Source organism: Electrona antarctica (assembly GCF_951216825.1).
Source record: "Electrona antarctica genome assembly, chromosome: 2".
Lineage (NCBI taxonomy): Eukaryota > Metazoa > Chordata > Actinopteri > Myctophiformes > Myctophidae > Electrona > Electrona antarctica.
In genome coordinates, this window is record NC_136807.1 from 49,515,843 (window position 1) to 49,528,126 (window position 12,284).

At 42.5% G+C, this 12,284-nt stretch overlaps 1 protein-coding gene across 3 annotated transcripts in view; it reads right to left on the bottom strand.

The window, feature by feature from the left end:
• Window positions 1-4,939: 4,939 nt before the first annotated feature.
• impdh2 (IMP (inosine 5'-monophosphate) dehydrogenase 2) overlaps window positions 4,940-12,284 on the bottom strand; it is a 28,670-nt gene continuing 21,325 nt past the window's right edge. For 2 of the 3 annotated variants that reach the window (XM_079526096.1, XM_079526095.1), the window contains 5 exons: window positions 12,051-12,194; window positions 8,822-8,966; window positions 7,856-7,999; window positions 6,010-6,093; window positions 4,940-5,448 (listed from right to left, as the gene is read on the bottom strand). In XM_079526096.1, the coding sequence (XP_079382222.1) occupies window positions 5,427-5,448; window positions 6,010-6,093; window positions 7,856-7,999; window positions 8,822-8,966; window positions 12,051-12,194 (539 nt within the window). In that variant the 3' untranslated portion in view covers window positions 4,940-5,426. The remainder of the gene's footprint in view (window positions 5,449-6,009; window positions 6,094-7,855; window positions 8,000-8,821; window positions 8,967-12,050; window positions 12,195-12,284) is intronic. The other variant, XM_079526097.1, reaches the window with a different exon arrangement.

The window sequence follows — 12,284 nt, forward strand, 5'->3', positions numbered from 1 at the left end:
TCATGTTGTCGACGACATGTCCTCAAAACCTCCAAATCTACAGAGAAAACAGTAACTGAAAGGCAAAATAATGGACAATGATAGAGACAGGCTCAACCACACTTACACTTTACATCTTTTCATTCACACCATCCAACCTTCCCAGTTCAGTTCCCAGGCAAGAAAACCTGCCTTGCTTTTCAGAAAGAAAAACACTATACAAACAGAAGTAGAATCTATAGCCCACTGAATACATACAGTAGGTGTAGATCAGATAGGAGTACAGTAATGAATGAGAAAGGGGAAGAGTATAGGGACAGTAAAACAGTAAAAACATGCACATGAGGGAAAACAAAGTGAAAGTAAATCAAGACAGTCTGCGAGAGAAACAAACTAAAAAAAAAAAAACAGAATGAATAACAGTGAGAGGACAGTGACAGGACTGTAGGTCAGGTTTCTCACTCTTACCCCCTTAAAGCCAGCTGGACCCTCTCTGTGGCTCCTGCCTCTGACTGTATGACAACAGCTTGTTGAGTCCAAACTTCCTCTTAAATAATCCAGACCATTTATTTCACTTTCAGTTCTCCTAGTGACCTCAAAACTCCTCCTTCCACCCTCCCTCCCTCCCTCCCTCTCTTTTTCCCTGCTCTGTTAGAGAAATACAATGGTTGGTATTTCAACTGCCTCCAAATGAATTTGTACAGTATGTCACAGATATTATATTGAATTGTAACGTTACTATAGGCCTACTCTGCGTATTACTTGCATCATATCTTGATTCCTGCCCTGATAGACAAACACAAAAGTATTCCCAGGGCTGGAGAGAGAGTACTGGAATATCCTATGCATACTGTTACTGTCATGAGAAAATAAGACTACTTACAGTATGTCGGAAATGTATGTGTATGTGATTATTTTTACCTCATTGCTCGCTCTGGATAAGTCTCTGTTAAATATGTGTGTGTGTGTGTGTGTACAGGGAAGCTGGACGTACAGGGAAGATGGAAGTACCTTCACTAAAAACGCCGGGACACCGCTCCACAGTCCACACGTCCCAAACTCTTCTCCCTTCTGGCTCCAAAACTATGGAATGCACTTCCCATCACAATCAGAACTGCAGCCTCACTCCCAATCTTCCGCCGTAGTCTGAAAACCCACCTTTTCATGGCCCGTAGCACTTGCCCTAGTCTAGCCCCTTAGATAGCACTTTATGTAGACTTAGATAGTATTTTAAACAGACTTATAGCATGTTACCTAGACACTAGACAGCACTAGAATTGCATTTTATGTAGTCATAGCACTTTATAGTACACATGTATAATATATAATATAGTATAGTATGTATAGTTTACATATATAGTTTCATGATATAGATACTCCACTGTTACGTTCTTAGCTTACGCATGTTTCATGATAACTACTTTTTATATATGTGATGTATGCCATGCTTTTTGTAATTGCTTAATGTAAATTGCTCTGGATTAAGAGCGTCTGCTAAAGGCCTAAATTGTAAATTGTACTGAAAGCTTTGACTTTCAGTACAAGGGGAAAATTGATTCAAACTTAATATCCTCCTGATTGTACCATGACAGCATAGCATGAATAAGTCTTTGTAATACCTGCTTTTCCAAAGGTAGTTAGTTGAGCATAATACTTCATGAAACATCTACTTTAAATGAAAGTAGAAAAACTAAATTTACAGTATTATTCTGAGCATCATCAAGAATGCTGAATACTTAAGTTTGTAGGAGAAAACAAAATAACACTCATATAATAAAACACACAAAAATGAAAACGTCAAAAGAAAACATGAGACCTTTTGTGTTCTTGATAGTGTTAATTGAATGATAGATGCTGAAAGACAGGTGTGTGTGTGTTCAACAGGCTGTAACTGGGGGCGGGAGCAGAGCCTCGGTTTCGATGGGCGCTGATGGGACGCTTGTTTTACAGCGCCGGGCTACTACCGAACAACAACCTATACCTCAAACGCTAACCTAACCATAACCGCAAGCACGGAGCAGCGCATCCCTCACCAACCTTAATCCGGTCATTTTAACAGACCCCTCACCAACCTTAATCCGGTCATTTTAACAGACCCCTCACCAACCTTAATCCGGTCATTTTAACGGAACCCTCACCAACCTTAATCCAGTCGTTTTAACGGACCCCTCACCAATCTTAATCCGGTCGTTTTAATGGACCCCTCACCAACCTTAATCCGGTCGTTTTAACGGACCCCTCACCAACCTTAATCCGGTCGTTTTAACGGACCCCTCACCAACCTTAATCCGGTCGTTTTAATGGACCCCTCACCAACCTTAATCCGGTCGTTTTAACGGACCCCTCACCAACCTTAATCCGGTCGCCTGTAAAACAAGCGCCCCCCTCAGTGACCATCGACTCCCAGGCTCTGCGTAAAAGGTCATCCCGCGGGATCTGTCCATCCTTCTGTCGTTATGTCTGTCTTCCTGACTCTGTAGAAAGTCCGGTGGATGAGGTGAGGTAAACCAGGTTCTCTTTAGGGATCCTCAGACTGGGTCCCCATGAGGACAAGTAGCGGTGCAACTGAACAGAGTAGCATGTGTGTCCCTTTGTGTAAAAGAAATGTTTTCTCTCATGTCCAAAAGAGTCTGAAAATGGTTCCCATGAACTGCTATTGTGTGTCTAACCTTCAGAATACAGACTGTACAGATAATTCAGACAAATCAATGGATTTCAAATGTTCATGTCAGGACCCCCATTAATATGTATTTGGCCCACAGACCACCATATATTATTTGGATGGATTTCCATGGAAGATTTTTGTTAAAATATTCAAAATGTTTCACATTTGTTCAAGATCGTTTGAGAATAGCAGATCCACAAGCTCACATCATGACGCATTGTGAGTTTGTTTTCATTTTGAACGCTAAATACATTCAAAATATGTAAGAATGACAATTGAGATGAGAAAAAAGGTTATTATGCTCAGTATTAACTGAACTTGAGTGTACAAATAGAAACGTTCTACGTAGAGTTAACATCTGTGTACATGAAAAACAACCAATCCAATCCACTATATTTATATAGCACATTTCACAACGCAAGGTTTACAAAGTACTGCACAGAAAGTTAAAAGCTAAATACACTATAAAGCTAAAACAAAAGACACCAACAAACCACACCGTAGAAAAAGGACACATTACAACAATTAAAGCCACAGAAAACACAGAACTCTCAAACGGAATTAAAAGACAAGGTGTACAGGTGGGTCTTAAGGCGAGGTTTAAAAGTCTCGATGGGGCGGGGGCCAGTTTCACATGGGAAGGGAGCTCATTCCACAGTTTGGGGGCTATGACAGAAAAGGCTCGGGTCACCTCTGGTCTTTAAACGTGCCTTTTTTTGTGACCTGGAGATTCAACTGGCCAGCAGAACGCAATGACCTTGAGGGAGTGTAAACCTCTCTAAGGTCACAGAGATACTGCGGCGCAAGACCGTTCAGTGATTTAAAGACAAACAATAAAATCTTGAAATCAACTCTAAAACGGACGGGGAGCCAGTGAAGGGAGGCCAAAACAGGTGTAATATGGACACGCCTACGGGTTCCAGTTAGGAGACGCGCAGCAGAACTTTGGACCAGTTGTAGACGTGCCATGGAAGACTGGTTTAAACCAACATACAGTGCATTGCAGTAGTCTAAACGAGTGGAGATAAAAGCGTGAATGACACGTTCAAAATCGTTGAACGAAAGCACAGACTTGATTTTGGCAAGCAGCCCCAGGTGATAAAAGCTGGAACTAACCACCTGTTTGTCCAGTTTGAGTGCATTATCCAATTTGACCCCAAGGTTAGAGACAACGGGTTTGGCATAAGGCTGCAGGGGACCAAGGTCGGTGGGTACAACACCGGGGCCACTAGGCCCAAACACTAGGACTTCCGTTTTTCTTTCATTTACACTGAGGAAGTTGAGAGCCATCCAGGCCTTAATGTCATTGAGACAGTTAAGAAGGGGTGACAGGGAGTCGTTGCTTCCATTTTTTAGAGGCATATAGATTTGGGAATCATCTGTGTAGAAATGATAGGCAATGCCATGTTTCCAAAAGAAAAGCATTTTTCAAAGAAAGCATTGACATGTCAGCTACTGTATACCACGTAGTAGTGTACATGCTGAAACAAGCCTGTGAACTTCGTTATCTTTTAGTGCAGGTAACATGAGAATGTGACGCTCTTCAATCTGCCAATCTGGGGGGGGCAGCGGACTGACCTCATGCTTCCATGAGGAGTCGAAGCTGCTTCTTTTCACCTGACAGGGGAGAGTTTCCAGGTAGTTTAGAGACCAGGATTACTGCATGTTCTTGAATCACAAGTTCTTCTGACTTTTGAGGAGAAAAAAACTCTTACCATTGTTTTGAGCTCAGATTATTTTTGGAAGCTAGTCGTGAGACAAAAAACATTTCTCTCAAAAACAATTCCAAAAAGTGGCAATTTTTGTAACGCTTACAGCAGTGGTTCACAAAGTGAGGTCTGGGGACCCCCAGGGGTCCTTGAGAGAGTTCCAGGGGGTCCCCAGCTGAATGATAGATTAGGAACCAAATGGACCCTTATGGGCGTGTAACTCAGTGTACCATTTGTACCACACATTAAGTTTGATTTTGCAATATAAATTGGGGTCCCAGAGATAGAAATGCCATTAACACTTGTTAATGGCCCAAGGGCTCTAAACTAGGCTCTGTCCTGTTCACGCTCTATGAAAATGAAAAAATTCAATGAAAGTTCTATGAAAATAGCGGATCTACAAGCTCACAACGTTCTGTGTTGAGATTTGTAGATCCGCTACTTAAGGGACACTAAGGTTCATGCGGTTAATGAAATAAAAATAAATCTATATATCTGCAGTTCACCATTAAAGACACAAACAATGGCTTTTGGAAGAAGAAGAAGAAGAAGAAGAAAAAAAATCGTTTTTTGTTTTGTTTTTATTTGACGACTTTAGTGTTCAACTTTCATCGGTCATGTCGGTACAACGGGAATATTTTCTATCACCGCAACATGGAAGGCATCAGATGACATCAAAACGCACACACACACACACACACACACACACACACACACACACACACACACACACACACACACACACACACACACACACACACACACACACACACACACACACACACACACACACACACACACACACACACACGACATTACACAAAATGCATAACAATAACAGACAGGAAGACTGGTTGATCCTGGTTAGAGTGTATCAGTATGAGCTGTATGTATGTGCGTTACACACACGCATACTGTGTGTAGGGAGCATAATTATGTGCACAAGAGGGCATGACAAGTACACTCTGTGTGTGTGTGTGTGTGTGTGTGTGTGTGTGTGTCTGTTTGTCTTTGCATAATGTGTTTCCTTAAAGAGGTTTCCATCTCCAGGCCTCTATGGTGGGTACTACTCCTCAAAACAGACGCTTCTCATAACTATGGGAGAGAGAGAGGAGAGAGAGAGAGAGAGAGAGAGAGAAAGAGAGAGAAGAGAGAGAAGAGAGAGAGAGAGAAGAGAGAGAGATAGAGAGAAGAGAGAGGGGGGGGGGTGATGTGAGAAAGCACAAAGAATGAAAGAAGATAGAAAGTGAGACAAAGAGAGAAATAAATAAAAGAAGTAGCAAATGAGGGAAAACAAGGGTTAGCTCGATCAGTAGATCACATGACGGTCTCCAAGACTTCCTGTGCAGAAGCAGTGGACAAAATGCTAGAGCAAAAAGGGGAACTTCAATATACAGTGTGTGTGTGTGTGTGTGTGTGTGTGGGGGGGTTGTGAAACTAATATAAGAGCGAATATACAGGGCAATTTCACATAAGAAATAAGATACGTGTGTGTGCGCACGTGCGTGCTCGGAATTATTTTTGATTAAATTCAAAATCTATAGTATATATACCTATAATATATGAATAAAGTAATGGTTTGACTTGGGCAGCGAGCAGGTTGTGTGTTTATGCATGTGCATGTGCGTGTGCGTGTGTGTGTGTGCGTGCGTGTACCTGTGCAGGCTGTGAACGCCTCCCTCCACCTGAGCGGACGTTGTTCTCTTTTCAAACTTCAGATCTCCAGAGTACATCATGGCTCTGATGAAGGAGGGGGGGGGAGACAATCACAGTTACACTAGGCATGCCACGGTATGAGATTTTACAGTACGGTACGGTGCCGGTATTGATAACCTATACCTCGGTATTCCACGGTATTTATATTAAAAAAAAGATTGCCCCCCCCCACCTATGTCTAGTGACCTCCTTATAAGCCCTTCTTTGTTCCCCAACCTGTAGGCCTACATATCTTATTTTTATTTTTTTTACCTTTTATGATAATTTGAATTTTGTTATTTGTCATGTGACTTTGTCATGATTATGAATTGATTACCCAGGACCTAATGGAAACAAGACTGCAAGGACTTTTTTCAGTGATCCCTTTGGACATGTGTTTGACTGTACCCTATACTGTATTAAAATACCGTAAGCTCGGAAATCTCACGGTATCAACACCGTGGCTGTTCCTGTCGCGGTATTACCGAAATTCGCTAAACCGTGGCATGCCTATGTTACACCCATCACCGGGGGGGAAGACAATCACTGTTACACCCATCACCGGGGGGGAAGACAATCACTGTTACACCCATCACCGGGGGGGAAGACAATCACTGTTACACCCATCACCGGGGGGGAAGACAATCACTGTTACACCCATCACCGGGGGGGAAGACAATCACTGTTACACCCATCACCGGGGGGGAAGACAATCACTGTTACACCCATCACCGGGGGGGAAGACAATCACTGTTACACCCATCACCGGGGGGGAAGACAATCACTGTTACACCCATCACCGGTCAAAGTCATCTAACCCATTTAGGCCTGACCTCGAAATTTAAAAAAATGATTTTTCAAAAATAGCAGACCTACAAGCTTGTAGCGCGCCACTCGGTGGCGCGCTATGAGCTTGTAGATCTGCTATTTTTCAATAGCTAAATTATAACATAATGTATGTAACACCAAAAGGGGTTCCCGCTCAAAATGGGCTAATATTGCATTACACACCAGGGAAGGAATACCATGTCACAGCGATATTGTGTGTGGATTTTGAGCAGTTGTGAAAAGTAACCAAGTACATTGACTCAAATACTGTACTTTTAAGTAACATTTCGAGGTACTTTACTGGAGTATTTTCAATTTCCAAATACACTCACTCAGAAATGGCATTGTCTTAATTTATTTTTCCTTTTTTATTTGTATTATTATTATTATTATTATTTGTTGTATTGTATTGTCTGTATTGTATTATCTTTTCTGTAAAGGTTTCGTAGTGTAATGTATTTATAATTTTCTTGTCTAGTTTTGTTTCATTTGTTGTCTTAATTGTATGATTATTTTATGTACATTCTCAGTTATTCCCTTGTGACTAAAGGGATACAATACAATTTTGAATCATAAAAAAAATACACTTGTCCTCTCCCGACACAGAGGGGTAATTGCAACTGTTAACACCCGGGATTCAACCAGGTCTCCCATGAGGGAAACGAAGAAAGCAAAGAATTAAAACAAAAAAAAGTAAATATTTCAGATTTTAATACCGTAATGTTGGAAGAATTGATTCGAAACATAACACTTTAATAACCAGTGAAAACGCTGAAGAGAGCGACACACACACACACACACACACACACACACACACACACACACACACACACACACACACACACACACACACACACACACACACACACACACACACACACACACACACACACACACACACACACACACACACACACACACACACACACACACACACACACACACACACACACACACACACACACACTCTCTCTCTTACCGGAGCTGTGTGAGACTCTTGGACCCTATGTCCTGACAGGAGTGCTGAATGCCCGCCAGCAGGTAGGGAATGAACTTGTGTATGGAGCCCTTGTCCTGCACCGCTCCAGATACGCCCTGGGCCACCTTAATCTTATCGCACTCGCTGTGGAACAGGGAGGATATTGGAACAAAAACACTACTTTTTAAACGTCCCGTTTAAAAACGTCCCACACAAGCCAGGGTATGGCTTGTGTGTGTATTGTTTCCGAGTACCTGAAGTATCTGGTCTGGGAGCCCAGGTTCTTGTGTGTGTGTGTGTGTGTGTGTGTGTGTGTGTGTATTGTTCCCAAGTACCTGACGTATCTCGTCTGGGAGCCCAGGTTCTTGTGTGTGTGTGTGTGTGTGTGTGTGTGTGTGTGTATTGTTCCCGAGTACCTGAAGTATCTGGTCTGGGAGCCCAGGTTCTTGTGTGTGTGTGTGTGTGTGTGTGTGTGTGTGTGTGTGTGTGTATTGTTCCCGAGTACCTGACGTATCTCGTCTGGGAGCCCAGGTTCTTGTGTGTGTGTGTGTGTATTGTTCCCAAGTACCTGAAGTATCTCGTCTGGGAGCCCAGGTTCTTGTGAAATGAAATGAAATGAAATCTATATTTACCCAGGGTATCTGGGCTAAGCTCAAGAACTTGTTTCCAGCCAGGCCCTGCTCATAGAACACATTTCATCGTAGTGGTTCAATGCCTTGTTCAAGGGCACTTCAGCGGTGGTAATTTTAACGTGTCGGACGGCTGATTCGAACTAGGAACCTTCCGGTATCAAGACCGCGCCGCTATCCGTTCGGCCACCGCTGCCACTTATGTGTGTGTGTGTGTGTGTGTGTATTGTTCCTGAGTACCTGAAGTATCTCGTCTGGGAGCCCAGGTTCTTGTGTGTGTGTGTGTGTGTGTGTGTGTGTGTGTGTGTGTGTGTGTGTGTGTATTGTTCCCGAGTACCTGAAGTATCTCGTCTGGGAGCCCAGGTTCTTGTCCATGGCGTCCAACGAGCCCATACCGCGGTACTTCTTCAGTCTGATGCCGTCGGAAAAGAAATATTCTCCAGGAGCCTCGCTGGTAGCAGCCAGCAATGAACCCATCATGACTACACACAGAGAGAGAGAGAGAGAGAGGGAGAGATGCATATTCAAAGATTTGTGCCACATTTTCAAGATTTTTCAAAAATAGCAGACCTACAAGCTCGTAGCGCGCCACTCGGTGGCGCGCTATGAGCTTGTAGATCTGCTATTTTTCAATAGCTAAATTATAACACTGTGAGAGAGAGGGAGGGAGATCATCAGAGATCTTTCGACCGCGGTCGAGATCATGGACCTCACACAATGCCACGCCAGACTTCCCGGTCCTTCATTGCCATCCCCAGTTCCTGCTTACTGATGCATGTGTCCCTAGCGATGACATCAGGGAACGACAGTTTTCTATACCTCTGGTCTGCTTTGAGGCAGGACTCCAGAGAAGAAGGGAAGATATATAACCTCATTGTCAGCTCTGTAGCAGTGGCCGGCAAACTGTGTTCTTCTGGATCGGACTAGTGAAGAAACACGGGGAAGGTTGCCGTATATTAGATTAGTCGATGGAGTGGCTCTTCCAAGACAGATTTTGCGCTCTCATTAGAAGGCGGCGGGTGTAAGTGCCATCCAGCCGTTACTCTTAATTTCTTTGAAAGTGTCCATGTCTCGGAGCCATAGAGTAGATAGGGAGAGAGAGAGAGATATTATGAAGTGAATGTAATAGTAAGTAATAGAATGAGGAGAAGATTGGACAACTATAAGCTTAAGTTATATGCCATCTCCCCACTGTGTTGCTCGCCAAAAACAAGTGATTTTCAAGCCAACGTTGTACCCCAAACAACTACTGTCAGGGATGGATGGAGTATCATTCATGTGCAGATTAGATGTAATAATCTATCTGTACTACTTGTCTGTCATTTAATACCCTGTTAAAGATGTAATGAAATGGCATTATTGTTAACGTTTCTGCAAAGCTTAGCTCAGAAACAGAGGTGTGGTGTTTTTCAAAACCAAATCCGATGGCAATGGGATAGAGGTCTTATTTCTCACCTCAAATGTTTTCAGATACATATTTTATACAGTTTTAAGTTAAGTAATGCAACGTCTGGCCGTCATCTCCAGTTGGATAAAGAACGTAGCAGCCTAAGGGCAGTATTATGCGTGTCTTAAGTACCAGGTCTTATTACTTAACTTGAGACCTGGAGGCGTGATCAATGCCATTTGGCTATTCTGAGTGGCCAAACAGCATTGACCACGCCTCCAGGTCTTAAGTTAAGTCATAAGACCTGGTACTTAAGACACGCATAATACTGCCCTAAGCGTGTTTGTTTCCCTAATTAAAATCAGGTGTGGGTGGAAGAACATATGAGCTATGGGAATCCCGCAAGTGAAGCAAATTAAGATTCATATATTATTCATAAGGGCCTACCTAATGTCATCAGTCACGCAGTACGTTTGCGTTTTCAGGAAGTAATTCAATTTGGGGACTTTTAGGGACTTTTCATTTCATAGACTGGCTGTTTTGACAGTTACAGTACATACAATTGTATACATACGTTTGACATACCTCTCAGGTTCATTCATAAAAATGAAAATAAAACAAATCCTCAAACACGTTGTAACCAAGGCAATATGGTTACAACTCATGTATATAAAAGCTTTTTTTTTTTTTTACACAATTATAGCAGTCTTGTTGTTGGAGAACAAATTATAATTAATTCTAACTAAAATAAAGGGATTTAGTTTAGTTTCAATGGCTGAACTGTCAAACTCACACACTACACGTTTTTAAAGCAAATACTCCCTCTAGTGGTTGAGCCTTATATCATGATGACCATTCATCATAGCACTTTCAATTTGGCATGCCTATTTAGGGCAAGTCATTATAGGCAGAAAGTAAGTGAAATTAAGCCTTTTTGGTAGCCCAATCTAAAAAAGCCTGCACACTGTCTTCAAATGTAGTGAAAATAACTTTAATAGGGAAACGGCAACCTTTCGGCCTATGCGGCCTTCATCAGGCTATCTTTATAACGTTGTTTCACTGCATTTGAAGACAGTGTGCGGGTTGTTGTTCTTTTTCATTGTCGGGCACCGTACCCTCTCCTACGCACACGTCACCTATAGCTGTGCCTATAGCCCAATCTGCAATTTGTGAAACAGCGCCAAACAGCACCAGCACTCTGTGTCTAAAACAATTAATTTCTAAACCTACATTCCTGCTGTTCAACATACAGCTAAACATTTCATCGCAGACTGAGGCATTAGCCTTTGCTTTAATGCAATTACTGAGACCATTAGAGTTTATGGAAGAAGCTTCTGATCTGAACATGTATTATATTGCTAGTTAAAAGTAAAAGTAAGAGTAAAATACTCTTTAATGTTAGAAATGTGCAGGTGGACCACGTCATGTGGTCTAGGTTTTATTTATTCGCACATAAAAAAGTTAAAAGCCAAAAGGCTCATCGAGAACTTCCCCTAATTAACCTGCATTATAGCCTTGCATTATAGCCTTTAATGTCAAGGACCCCCAGTTTGACATACATTAGTCTACGGACCCCCATTGAATGGCATTTCTATCTCTAGGACCCCAATTTAAATTGTAAAATCGATGTTAATTTAACTCTGAGAGTTACAGACCCATAACGGTCCATTTGGTTCCAAAACTATCATTTAGCTGGGGACCCCCGGACCCCACTTTGTTCTATAGAATGCAAAATAATGACTGAACACTCTGTTTTCAGTCATTATTTATTACCCCTTTTGGTGTTTCAAGCATTATGTTATACTTTAGCTATTGAAAAATAGCAAGCTCATAGCTCATAGCGCGGCACCGAGTGCCGCGCTACGAGCTTGTAGGTCTGCTATTTTTGAAAAATCGTGAAAATGTGGCGCAAATCTTTGTATATATATTCTTTCAGAGCGAACGTTTTTAACTCAAATCTTTGCTTCTGGGGAGGTCCCTGGAACAACATATTTTCAGATGGTGGTCGGCGGCCAATTACAGATAATTCTAGGGGTCCTTGACATGAAAATGTTTGAGAACCACTGACATAGAACCATAGGGTTTTTCAGAAAACTGTCAGGATTTAGAAGACATTTGTAGAATCGTTCCCAGGCCTGAATGGGTTGACCTGATGCACACATTCCTGTCCTCTCCCTACCTGTAGACGCCCCCAGGGCCAGGGCTTTGGCAATGTGTCCAACCGTCTGGATGCCTCCGTCAGCGATGACCGGCACGCCGAAACGCCTGGCGTACTCCGACACCTTATAGACAGCTGTGGCCTGGGGTCTGCCACACGCCAACACTGGATGGATGGAGGGAGGGAGGGGGGGGTTGAGGGAGAGAACAAAGCATTAAACAACAGTGAAATGCATGAATATATACCGTGTTCTGT